The sequence below is a fragment of the Leptonychotes weddellii genome, chromosome 16 (genome assembly GCF_054177405.1).
Source record: "Leptonychotes weddellii isolate Sample4059 chromosome 16, ASM5417740v2, whole genome shotgun sequence".
NCBI lineage: Eukaryota > Metazoa > Chordata > Mammalia > Carnivora > Phocidae > Leptonychotes > Leptonychotes weddellii.
In genome coordinates this window covers 12,363,169-12,377,128 of record NC_138384.1, presented here as the reverse complement: position 1 = coordinate 12,377,128, position 13,960 = coordinate 12,363,169, and the positions used below count along the sequence as shown (strand labels likewise).

General features: G+C 38.0%; 1 protein-coding gene across 1 annotated transcript in view; it reads left to right on the top strand.

Annotated features, from left to right (window-relative positions):
- Positions 1–13,960, top strand: part of HYDIN (HYDIN axonemal central pair apparatus protein) — a 364,500-nt gene that overhangs the window by 89,145 nt on the left and 261,395 nt on the right. Inside the window, exon 8 of the mRNA XM_081806373.1 lies at positions 5,716–5,840. Coding sequence (XP_081662499.1) covers positions 5,716–5,840 — 125 coding nt within the window. The remainder of the gene's footprint in view (positions 1–5,715; positions 5,841–13,960) is intronic.

Sequence of the window (13,960 nt, the reverse complement as noted above, 5' to 3'; positions counted from 1 at the left end):
GCTCACTGTGCCTTAAGAAAGAACAGATCTTTTTCAGTTAAAAAAAGGCCTCCCACAACCATAATACACATTAAAAACTTCTTTCCATAATACACATTAAAAACTTCCTGTTATACTTGTATTTTTTCTCTGAAAAAGAAAATCCACTTAAGGTGGAAAAACAAGGGCAGGCAGCATATCTTCTTGGACTGTGGCTGAATCTTAAAAGCTACATAGAAATGGCAATTTATTATATACTACATTCATACAAAAGTGAAGTAAAATCACTTCATAGATTTCATAGTGTGAAGTTGCAGGAAAAGATCTAAAACTTTGCGATCTGTGTAACTATGAATGTGAATCATTTTCTCCTAATTAGAAATACTTCCAAGGTAAAACGGTGAGCCAACTCAAGGACTAGCCAGGAATCATAAAGACATTAGAAACTCTAGTCCAACATTCCCATTTTACAGATGAAGGAAATAAGACCTGAGAAGGGAAATGACTTATCCAAGTTCCCTTAGTGAGTTAACAGCAAAACCTGGATTAGAACAAACATGGGCCAGTTCTGGGCTTACTTACCCTCCGATCCACTCCTTGCCTTTCCCAGGCTCCATTCAGTATCTCTGGGCGGTTAGCTTTCCTAGCTGCCTCAGCCGAATTCCAGCTGAGTTTGACCACTAGGGGACCAGTTAACCTGCTTCCTTCTTCAATCAAACTATGTGCATCTTACCAGGAGATGGCAGAGTAGCAAGGAGCCAGGGCATTTCCCCTCCTCTCTGACTTCAGCAGAGGCCCTGGCAGAGGCTCTATCTCCTCTCTGGTTCTGATTGATTACTGTCGGCCTAGCCTAGCCTGCCATGGTTCCAACTTCTGCCAGGTTCCCAGAATCTGGTAACACTTCCACCTCGTCTTCTCTCCAGCCCAGGGGTGAGAATCGCTAACTGCTTTTACTAATCCCTGAGCGATTTCATCATCTTAAATTGGGCTTCTCATCTCTCTCGTCTTCTGTATAATCAATCTCTCAATTCAATTCCCTGTTTGCAAATATTTTTGCTTTCCTGTTTAGGTATAGTATCTATTCATGATATAGTAGTTTTTTGTTCTTTCCACAAAATGCATGTTTTCTAACAATGCCATCAATTCTTTGAGCGACCCCAAATCCTTCCAGTAAATCCCTTTTCTGTTTAAGTTCACCAAAGTTGGTTTCTGTTGTTTGCAACTGAGAACCCTGCTGGCTACAATGAGAAAGGATGTCATTGAACTTGTGGTCACGTTGTATTGAATCAGAATCTTGGGGGAGATGCCCTGACAAGCGTCCATTCTAAAAAAATGCACAGGTGATTGTGTTGCCCCCACAGGGGTGAGGACCAGTCTTTCAGTTAATATGATTGCCAACATGGTAGAGCAATGGATATACTGTGAGATTTTGAAGTAAAAAACCCAGGGTCTGCTCTTATTCTGATCACTTTAAGAGTCAATACACAGAAACAATATCTCAGAGAAAATTATTTAAAAAACACATCATATTCTTTTCATTGAAATAACGATTGAATTAATGGTTAGGTTTTTAAGTGGTTAGGTTCATATAAGTTATAAAAAATAAAATGTTCTTTATATGTCTGTTGTCCCCATTAGAATGTGAGTTTCTCAAATGCAGGGGTTGTATCTATTTTCATTTCTATTTTCCCAGCATCAAATATAGTGCCTAGAAGAAATAAGTGCTCAATAAATGTTTATAGGATGCCTAACCAACAGTATATCACAAGGCAAAGCTACAACTATAAACATGTACAATAATTTAAAATAAAAAATTTCTCCTAGTACTATAAAATAGGCATAATGTTTTTACGCTAATAAAAGGAGTTGCAGTGTGCTATAAAATATACAGAGAACATAAACCATTACTCTTCAAGTTTATTGCAAATTTGACCTGAAACTCTAGTAGGTACCAGAATAATTCTGACTATTAAATTAGGATTAATTTTGGAAGGTGAAATAGAAAAGGTTAAGAAGCAATCTCAAAATCCAAAACCTCATGTCAGGAATCAGTTAATAAGAAAGATTGTCTGAAGAAAACATACTAATATTAAATTCCATATTTAATATAACAGAGCCAGTATTTAACCTTCTGCTAAAATATCGATTTGTAAGGATGGAAGAGTTTTAGTTATCAAGAGCAGTTTATAGTGGATTGAACAAAAACTCAAAATCTTTCTTGTGGCTCATGATTTTTCATGAACCCAAGTTCCCTCCCTAATCAAGCATTTGGTATTAATGAGGATATTATATCAAAACCAAACATTTTGGTAGACAGAGCCAGCCTTATACCCTTGAGAAACAATGCCTTTTAACTCCTTGTTAAGAATGTTTTCTGATACTTGATATTTTCTGGCCAGTTGAGCCTGTCTGCCTGTAGTAAAATGAAGTACAAAATCAAATTATAGACAATGTTTAAGTGCCAGAACTTAACACACTCTACCCAATTAACATCTGATTTATTGAGAAAGCTTAGGCAGTTCTAAGTAGCAATGATTGTCCTAGGTGGTTTTTTTGACTACTGAAGAAATTTAGTGTAATATAAACCCAACAGTGAGCACGACAGAAAAGTATCTGTTACATCTGTATAGAATTTGGATTTCTGGAGGTCCTAGAGAAGGGTCTCTTTGTCCATAGAAAATTAGCTTAGGTTCTACCATGCAATACTATCCAATTCATTTCAAAACTCTTCTTTTTGCTACCAAGAAATGTTTGAAAAGAAAATGAAAGCACCATGTAGGAAGAAAAAGAAAAAATATTAGAACCTAGGGAGGCAAAGATAGAAGAAAATATTAGAACATTGTTCCCAAAGTCAGGAAACTGGGCCCAGTTCTCAGTTCTTAAGATTCTTACTGATGCCATCAGGGAGGAAGAAACTTTTAAGACTATGAGACTTATTTTGGATCACTTACCTTCATCCCAGGAAGCAGAGATTCTTCAGATACTAAAAGTCTGCTCCTTTTCTGTTCTACCATGATGTTATAAAGATTACTTAATGATTACAGATATTTTTATTTCCCTCTGAAAGTTGGTTGTAATTCAATCCACAACCTCTTCTGAGAGGCTTCTGTGAGTAAAGAACTGTGCATGGAGTGAGAGACACAAAGATGCATCTAATCAGGTGACTTCCATGTTCAGGGGTGGTTTGGGTAGGCAGAGAGAACTTGAACTTGTAGGCCGGCTTCCAACCCCACTCCACCGCTACCTAGCTGGGTAACTTTGGGCCAGTCGCTTGCCCTTTTAGGGCATCTGTTTTCTCATATCTAAAGTGCAAATAACAATACCTCCTTTTTTTCAGGTTCTTCCCAGGATTAAGAGGATTGGTGTACGTAAGGTCTCAGTGTAGTTAGTGCCTGGTGTGGAGCCCATGCTCGTGGCAGCTTATTTGCTTTCCCTTTCCTGTCGTCTCCTGAGTCTATAGCTGTCAACAGGAGCAGGCATGAAAACTAACTATAGCACAAGGTGAACTGAAGTGAGAAGTAAAAACAAAGTTATAGTTATATATAATAAATATATAATAGTTATATATAATCCAGGAAGATTCTAGTTAAGAGGTATCTTTGAGTCTAGGCAGTGATAAGTGACTTTGGAGGAAATATGACCTATGGAAAATGGTAAGTATTCTTGTGTGACCCTAGAAGTTGGGGAATGTCTGTGTAGGGGGCACAGTCTGGTTGGAAGGGAGAGGGGGTGCAGTGCTAGGCGAGGTTATGGTGAAGGGAGCAGAGCCCTCCCACCCTGTCCCTCCCCAGCCTGATTTGGAATGTGACAGATAACATGGGACATTTGGACAGATGTATGTGTTTAATGAAAATGCAAAATCTAGTTGGGAGCAGATTGTGCGGAACCTCAAATGCCTAGGACTTTGAACTTTTTTACGTAGATTATGAGGACCGCTGAAGGTGTTGAAGTAGAGATGGATGTGTTATGACCTGTAGATGTTCTTTTTACAGTATCCCTAGAGCAGTGTGAAAGCTTGAGAGGAGAATAATAAAAACTTGAACTCATCTAAACACCCAAGATCATCCTCAGGCTCATCATCCATCTAGAGGATGCCAGTGACGGAGATAGCAGAAATAATAATAAACATTAGTTTAGCACTTCCTACGTGCCAGGCTTTATTCTAAGCAATTTACCTGTATCGGCTCCTTTAGTCCTCCCTGGTGTCCTTACCCTCATCTTGCAGACCAGGAGATTGAAGGTTCAATGACTCGCCGCAGGGTCATGGCAGAGCTGAGTTTTGAACTTTTTCAGTTGGCTTCAGGCTAGTGCTCACTACTCCGTAGAACCTCTACAGCAATGCCTGGGGTTCACTGGAGGATTGGTGCTATAGGTGTGGGAAAAGCACAAAGGAATGGGAAAATAAAGAAGTGAAAGTAGAGGGAGATCCAAATAGAGAGCCCCAGAGAAAGGTTCCCGTGGTGGGAAGCATTGCAGTGAAGATCTCAGGGACCACCCCGTGCCACCCTTGCCATAGCTCTGTACCCTCACAGAAGGAAGCTTAGGCTTTCGGACATTAAGTTCATTATCTAAGGGAAGATTTCAGGGATGAAACTAAAAAACAGTTGTGATAGAAGTAAATAACCAGAAACAACTTAGCCTGCCAGATACATTGTACAACGCATTACTTTGGAAAAATAGCAATTTAGAAAAGTGAAATGGACCATGAAAATAATTAAATGGGCTGGGTTTTCTATTTAGAAGGAAGAACTCTAAGTTATTTAAGGTACCTCAGGATCAGATCCAGCTTCTCTCTTGCCACTTCCTTCCAGGGAAATTAAATGAAACGATTTCCTGTTCCCAAATCCACCCTATCACCCCATCATGTCTATGTGCCCAAGTTCTATTTTCAAGGCACAGAACTTGTCCCCAGTTTGCCTTTCTAAATGCTCTCCACTGATTTCCAGCTTTCTGTCACCCGGGAGGCTGACCTGTATGACAAAGGCTTCTGGTTGGGTTCAGCCAATGGGAGTCCCAGCAGGTGATCAGACAGGAGGATGTGAAGTTAGGGCACTCTCCCCCATAGTGTCTTCCCCGTGAGGCCATCTGGGCTGTCTCTCTTGACTAAAGCTCCTTGCTCCTCATATAGCAGCATTCTCGTAGGACTCCTGCAAGTTTCAAAACCACTCCTTCTTCTCCTTGGCCTTTTGAGCCTAGAGGTCATAATGGCTTTACTGTTTATAACCCTGGGGGATTGTATCATTTGTAGTCCCCCTTACCCCCCTGTTAAGTAGACCCTTTGTTAAACTGCCCTCAAGTTACCGTCATGTGATTGTGTGATCTTTTGGGACTCTGATATAGTTTTCCATTACAAAACCTTCTCTTCATTGAACTGTCACAAAACTTGATTTTTATCCCTCAGAAGGCATTTATCTTTTGCAAATTACAGTATTTGCATACATGTTTTAAGGCCGACCACTGGAATCCCTCCATGAATGTTAAAAGGAGGCTGAATGGCAAGGGCACACACAAGAACGTTACCTTATCATTTTAAGTTTCTCTTACACTTGCAGATCTCGTACTGCTATTTTAACCTTAAAACCAAAGTTCTTTCACATCAGGGGGGAAAGTGTACTTTACTTCTGAATCACCAAATTGTGGTGTTGGTTCTGAGCTTTGCTGCAGCCCAAGAACCCCCATGTCTCCTCACACGAGTCAGGAACGTGCTCTGATAGTGTGTCTCACCATGTGCTGCAGGCCTTTCTCTGTGGAGTCACCTGCCGGAACCCTTAACGTGGGGGAGTCCATGCAACTGGAGGTGGAGTTTGAGCCACAGACTGTGGGCAGCCACAGCGAAAGACTTACCGTGCATTACGACACAGGTATGCGTGATTCTTTGTTGAAAGTTCTACGTGTTAAGAAAGGTCAGATGGAAAATGTGGGGAAGCAAAATGGGAAATGGTTACTTTGGCTGCATTAAAGTAAGCTAAGATCCACAAGGTAAAGAACCAAAGAATGAATGTCTCCCACAGAAATAATGTTGAGCCAGATGTAAATCCCACCAGACTGGTTTCTCCAGAAATACAGCTCTCAGGAAGGAAACTACACCCTGAAGTCACACCAGTAGCTTAATGTTATTTATATGTAATGAAACTTGAAGGTAACTGAATACCCCATGGGTTTTCCACTTGATTTATTACTGCATTTGTCTCACGTTTAAAAAAATGTAAACCCCAGTTTGGAATGTTCTCCTGTGTGCTGACCAGTCTATGTAAGATCAAGTTGCCTTAATCCTTAGATTGTGTAACATCTTACTTAAATGTAGTTCTGTGTCTATTGCCTTCAGCATTTTCTTGAAGGCCACAGTCTGCATAATCATGAAAACTATACATTGCTTTTGCCAATATTTAATTTATGGTCATGTATGCTCCACGTAGATTATGCAAGTCTCCGAAGTTGGTTGTTAAATTAATATTTTATTTTGGCAGTGGTAATGCCAAAATTAATATTTTAACATTGCCATTTATTATTTCATGATTTATTATTTCATGATTTTTCTCATTTCCTGCTCCATTCTTTTTTACTCATTCATGTTTATTGACACAGATTATCTGCATCAGAAGGGCATTGTAGGCAGAAAACGCAAGTGCACAGCCAGGGGAAGAGAAGCAAACGAGATTAGGTCACAGTTCAGAGTTTTTGGCTTTGTGGATACATATCTGAGCAGGACAGTTCAAGTCCTTGCCTAAGGACCCGTGGTGAAGTGGTCCAAGTTCCACGTTGCCCAGCGTAACAGCAATGCATATCCAGTGGTCCGACCTCTGTATCTTATCTTTTAGTTTAGGTCAGAATTCACTGGCTGCTAGCAAGGCAAACCTAACCTGAACTAGCTTAAGCAAAAAGGGGAAAGTTTTGGCCCGTATACTTCCACTGAGGAAGGTAAAAAGCATAGCTTATAACACATCAAGAACGTGCATTTTTCCAGAGTAGTTGTGCCATTTTACACTCCCACCAATAAAGCCTGAGACTTCCAATTGCTTCACATCCTTGCTGATAAACGCAGTGTTGTCTTTTTTTTAAATTTTATTTTACTATATTATGTTAATCACCATACACTACATCGTTAGTTTTTGATGTAGTGCAGTGTTGTCTTTTTTTTCTGCTACTGATGTGGGAAACAAAGGCAGAAAAAAAATTATTAAATTTCCTTACTACCTACAGCCCATTGACAAGTTCTTGAAACAGGCAGAGTGACCTTCCTCTAGGGACTCAGCTGCCTGGATGTTAATACTTTGCTAAAGGTAAAAGGCAATCCTAACCTAACACCACCACCCCCCCCCCCCCGCCCCAAGTAAGTCTAATTTAACATATAAAAATTCCTTTGAAAACATCCTTTATCTCTAAAACCTCCAAGATATGTTTTGGCAATCATCCCCCAAGCATATGGGCCACTGATATACATCTGAAGGGTCTCATGACTAAGGTTTTATTAGACGGTAATAAATGAGCTTTTCCCAACAATAGCTAGCCGTCTCAGGATCCTGGAAGCCTTGCTTCCAAAATTCCTTAGAGACTTAACGCTATCCCTAACCCCCTCCCATCTTGAAAGTATATAATGGGCCCCTCCTCATGACCCCATTGCTGCTCTTTCTGCCCACGGGTCCTTTAATAAAATCACCTTTTTGCACCAAAGACGTCTCAAGAATTCTTTCTTGGCCAACGGTTTCGAACCCTAACTTCGTCTTTCCTACATCACTACTACATGGTATTGTCTTGTTCATTTTAGACATACTAGTAGCGTAAAGCTATGTCTTCTAGTGGTTTTAGTTTTCATCTAATGATTAATTATGTTGAGCACCTTTTCCTGTGCTTACTGGCCATTCATATATCTTTTTTAATGAAGTGTCTGTTCAAGTCTTTTGCTCATTTTTTATTGAGTTGTTTTTTTCTTTTATTAATTGGTAAGAGTATTTTATAACTTGGTATTCTGAATACTAATCATTTGTCAGATACATGTATTGTTAATATGTTCTTCCAGTCTGTAGCTTGCCTTTTCATTTCCTTCATATTTCTTGATCAGCAGAAATTTTTAATTTTTGTAAATGTTGACATTATCAATGTTTTTTCTTTAACGCTTTTTCCCTTCTTGCTAGGAAATCATTACCTTCTCAAGGATCACAAACATAGTCTATGTTGACTTTTAAAAGTGTAATAGTTGTAGCTTCTTTGTTTAGATTGATGATTTATCTTTGATTTCATATTTGTATATGTGTGAGGTAGGGACTGTGTTTAATTTTTTTTTTTAAAGATTTTATTTATTTATTTGACAGAGAGAGCAAGACTGTGAGAGAGGGAACACAAGCAGGGGGAGTGGGGGAGGGAGAAGCAGGCTTCCTGGTGAGCAGAGAGCCCAATGTGGGGCTTGATCCCAGGATTCTGGGATCATGAACTGAGCTGAAGGCAGATGCTTAACGACTCAGGCGCCCCAGGACTGTGTTTAATTTTTTCCCCTATATGGATTCTTGGCTGTTCTCCCTTCTTGTTCTGGAATTCCAACCAGTTACTCTGTTATTCTGTTTCTTAGTCTATTATTACTCTTATTTATTCCTTTTTTAAAATAATAGATTAACATTTTTAAAAAAGATTTATTTGTTTGAAAGAGAGAGAGAGCATGAAAGTGGGGGGAGGGGCAAAGGGAGAAAGAGAGAATCTCAAGCAGACTCCATGTTAAGTGTGGAGCCCAATGCGGGCCTTGATCCTAGAACCCTGAGATCATAACCTGAGCTGAAACCAAGAGTCAGACGCTTAACCGACTACACCACCCAGGAGCTCCGATTATTTATTCCTTTTAACCTCTATTTTATTTTTTCCATTTCTTTGTCTTTGTAAAACTTGTCTGAATACTTTTTTCTCCTTTATTCTCCCTCTTCCGTGATGTCTCATCTGCTGAGTTTTAATTTTTCAATTGTATTTTCATTTCTGAAATTTTATTTGGTTCTTCATTCAATCTGTTCTTAAATCTGACTACTCTCTTTTATTTTTCAAGTTTCCCTTTTATTTCTTAAATATGTTAAGTATTGTTATTTTCATTTTTTCTGAGCATTTAAATATATTAAATCTGCTTATTTAGTTAGTTTGCTGTTTATTATTTCTGATGGTTTTCAACCATGATTTCTGTAGGGGAGGAAGAATATCTTTTTCCTCCACTCTTCTAGGCTTTTGGCTGGGGCCCCTGTACAAAAGACAGATTAAGAAGAGAAAAACATACAAATTTATTTAATGTAAGTTTTCCTTTGATGCATGCAGGCCGAGTCCAGGGACTCAGAAGGGTTCCGCAGGATTGGCCAAGAGGGCCCTTGGCTTCACCAAGGATGGAAATCAAATGTGAGCCACAGGAAGTGAGAGCAGAGTTTATTGAAGATATGGAGAGATCAGATACAGATGGAGCTTCCGGGATCAGAAAGGAAAAGAGGGAGTCTAGTCTTTGTTGGGGTCTGGTATACATGTCCCCTCAGGCATCCAGGAACTGGTTAGAACAAAGATCAAGGCCCAGGTATTATTCCTTGGAGCCAGGGGGCCTTGGCATCAAGATATCTAGAGCCCTGTTCTGGAATGTGCATATGATGGCTTCCTCAGGTCATTCTGTAGGGGAGGTTCTTCCTTAGATGTTATCTATTCTAGAGAAATCATTAACGCCTTGTCCCTTACAAGGAGGACATTCTGAGGCATGTGTAAAGTGGGGTGGGGGTGCAGATCTTGGCAAGAACAGAAGCAGGAGAAGGAGCAAAAGCAGACTTTTATGGAGTCCTTCCGTTTCCCTGTCTCCTCTAGGCATGGGAGCTTTTGTAAGGAAATGAAGACCTGAAGGAGTGGTTAATTTTGAGTTGTTTTTTGGCTAGGTTTTGATGAAGAGTAGAGAGTTGTGGAAAAACATGTTAGGACCAAAAAGGGTATGAGCTAAGTGTGGTAAAGTTGGGAAAACAGCAAGGCCTATTCATTCAGATTCCTCTCAGTGTCCCTCTGTCTTTGCAGACAAGGGTGCTTCTTTCATCTAAGTATAGGAAGGCACTTTTCACATGAAGGTTGTACAGCCTGCTTTGGCGGAAGGTCAGAAAATCCTTCCTGACCATTTCTCAGGTTCCTTCAGCTTGAAATATTGAATATGACAAGGTGTGCCATATTTTGCGATAGTGTGTCCTGAACCTCATCATATCTTACGCTCTTTCATGTTTTGTAAATTTTGGAGTTAACATCCCCACTTTGGGCAGGCCCTAGACTTTATCTCCTGTCATATGCATACAACTCTGTAGTTAAAAGCAGGAGTTTAAGGGTTAACAAAAGCCATTAGGACAAAAGACAGCCTTGGCACTACACTATTTCCTGCAATTCTTCACTTTGATGTTCTTATTTTCTGATAGGGTTAGTGATGAATTTTAAAGCAGTTTAAAAAATATTTTACCAACTATTTTAGTTATTTCAATCTCCAGTTTAATTTGCTGCTTAAAACTGACTCTGTGTCTTTTTTCACATCATTCAGCATTATTTATAGAGTAGTTCATCCTTCCCTACTGTTTTATAATCCTCTCTATGTCGCATAGTATAAATATGGTTTATCTCTCCATATATTTAGGTTTTCTGTAGTTTCTCTCAGCAGTAGTTTTCTGGATAGAAGTCTTGAACATTGTGGTTAGATTTATTCCTATATATTCATTATTTTTTATGTTTATTATTTACATATTTATTATGTAATTTTAATTACATTTTTTATTGAGGTATAATCTAGATACAATAAGATGCACAGTTGTTCAATGTACAGTTTGATGAGTTTTGACAAGACCTGTGTGATGACCTCTCCATTAAGGATAGAGAACATCCCTGGCTTCAGAGAGTCCCCTCATGCTCTTTCCAGTCAGTCCCTCCATCCCCATCCTAGACATTCTGAGTCCTATCACCCTAGTGTCGTGTTGCTTATTCTTGGACTTCAAATAAATGTGCTCAATAGCGTATATACTCTTTTGTGTGTGGTTTCTTTCACTCAACATAATGTTTTTGAGATGTATTCATGTTGTTGTGTGTATCAAATTCCCTTTTTTACTCTTGAGCAGTGTTTCACTGTATGCTTATCCATGGTCCATTCATTCTCCTGTTAATGTAACTTTAGTTTGTTTGAAGTTTGGGGTTATTATGAATAAAGCTTGAATAACCATTCTTGTACAAGTTGTGTGTGTGTGCATATGTTTTTTATTTCTCTCAGGTAAATGTTTAGGAGTAGGGTTGCTGGGTCATAGAGTAGGTATATGCTTAACTTTCTGAGAAACTTCCAGTTTTCTAAAGTGGTTGAAGCATTTTACATACCCTTCCTCCCCTGGGTGATGGATAGGTCTTCTAGTTACTCCACATTCTCATCAACTCTGGGTCATTGTCAGCCTTTTAATTTTAGTCATCCTGGCTGCAAAGTTATTATTAGCCAAATATCAACAAAAGTTTTATTTTTTTATATTTTGTTTTTAATTGGCATTTCTCTAATGACTAATAATGTCGAGTATCTTTTCATGTGCTTAGACCATTTTTATGTATTCTATTCTAGGGTGTGTATTCAGATTTTTTGCCTATTCTTTAGGAGGTTGTCCTTTTGTTATTGACTCATAGTTGTTTTTTTTTTTATATATTCTCAATACAAGCCTTTCAGAAGTAATTATTGTAAGTATCTCCTAACAGTGGATTATCTTTCTAATTTTCTTACTAGTGTCTTTTCATTAGCAAAAGAATTTAATTTTGATGAAGTACAGTTTATCACTTCCTTTATAGCTAGAATGGTATTTTTCTTCTAATTTTATTTTCTAAATTTTGGAAGGATATATCAAAAAGGAGTTGAATTTTGTATATTGATCTTTTATATCTTCAAACCTTGATAAATTAACTTACTGACTCCTAGTTTATCTGTAGATGATTTTGGATTTTGTATATACGCAATCAGGTCATCTGCAAATAATGATAGTTTTATTCTTTTTCAATCCTTAAGCCTTTTATTTCTTATTCTTTCTTGCATAGCTAGGCCTTTATCAGGGTTTAATGGAAATGATGATGGCAAACATCCTTCTGTTGTTCTCAGTCTCAGAGCAGAAGTTCTCACTATTTCATCATTTAGTATGATGTTTGTTTTTTTTTTTAAAGATTTTATTTATTTGACAGAGAGAGAGACACAGCGAGAGATGGAACACAAGCAGGGGGAGTGGGAGAGGGAGAAGCAGGCTTCCTGCTGAGCAGGGAGCCCGATGCGGGGCTCGATCCCAGGACCCTGAGATCACGCCCTGAGCTGAAGGCAGACGCTTAACGGCTGAGCCACCCAGGCGCCCCTAGTATGATGTTTTTAATGGACACTCTCTATCCGATTAAGAACATTTCCTTCCATTTCTAGGTTTCTAAGACCTTTAATTTTGAATGGGTGTTGACTTTCATATATTACTTCTTCTGCATTTTTGAGATGATCATATATTATTTTACCTTTTCATGTAATGGCTTTGTCTTTGGTTGAAAAAACAAAGTGGTCTCATAAAACAAGTTGGGAATTCTACTTTTTTATTCTCTGGAAGTGTTGTCATTTCTAATACTCATCTTATTTCTTCTTTAAGTGTGAAAAAGTCACTTTTCAAGCTATCTGGGCCTAGAGCCTTTTTTGGAGGTTTTTAGTTATTCAGTTATTCACTTTATTTAGTACATTTAGATCTACTAAGGTGTTTCTATTTTTTTCTTGTGTAATTTTTGGTAAATTTTTTCAAGCAATTTTTCAGTTTAATCTAAAATTTTAAATTTGTTGGCATAAAATGTTCATAATAACCTTAAACTTTGTGATGTCTGTAGGCTCTATAGTGAATCTCCTCTTTCATTATTGATATTGGTAATTTGTGTCTTTTCTCCTCTTTCCTTCCTTCCTTCCTTCCTACATTCCACCTTCCTACCTTCCTACCTTTCTTACTTTCTTTTTTCATTCTTGAATTTCAACAAAAGCCTTTGTGTTGCTAGTGTTGATAGTGGATGAAAGTGAAAAATATGAATGTTAATAAATTCAATCAGTGATATATTTTTTCCATCTGAATCTCTGTATCTTTGTGAGGTATCATTTTCATTTATGTCAGCCCCTAAAATTAAGTATTGGAAAAATTGTGGCCTTAGAATTATGTTTGAATTACTTTATCACAAGGTATTTTAAGTCAGGAGTTTAAAAAAGAATGAAGCATTATCAATTTTTGTTGGTAAACATAATTGTTGGTAAACATACCAAATTATCTTTAAAATACCATTCATTTTATGAAAACAATGAATCGTGGATCACTACCTCAAAAACTAATGATGTATTGTATGGTGACTAACATTATAAAAAAAAAAAAAGAGCCAGTAAAAAAAAAAAAAAATCATTCATCTTTAGCTCAGTGTTTTACTTTGAATCATATTTTTAATACATTTGACATGTGAGTACTCTAGTATATAGTATAATTGTAAACGAACAAATACATAGGGTGGTGGTATAATGTCAAAAAATTTTGTTTGGTTGGGTTTTGAGACCAACAGTTTAGAGTGCTCATAGATCAATAGAATCAAAGCTTGAGAGAAGACTTAACTAATAATCAAATCCAGTCCTTAGGTTTTACAAATGAAAAACCGAAGCTTTAAGAAATTAAGTGGCTTGCCAAGGTTGCATGAGTAGCAGAAATGCACTTAGAACCCAGGCTCAGACTCTACCCTCCTGTGCAGTGCTTTTTCCACCAGAGTGAATCATCTCCCCAATCTCTCATACCACTACCTATGTACTTTTACTCCCTTAATCTCTTGACTATGAAATACAGCTTTCAGTGGTCTTCAATCTGTATTTTAGCTTTTGGGTCAGTATTTGGATTGACACCCATACTTACATTTTTAGTCATGTGCTAAAGGAAACAAATATTTGTGTATTAAAATTTAATCACCATGGCAAAGTTGATTTCCACTCTGTGAGGTTCTGGTG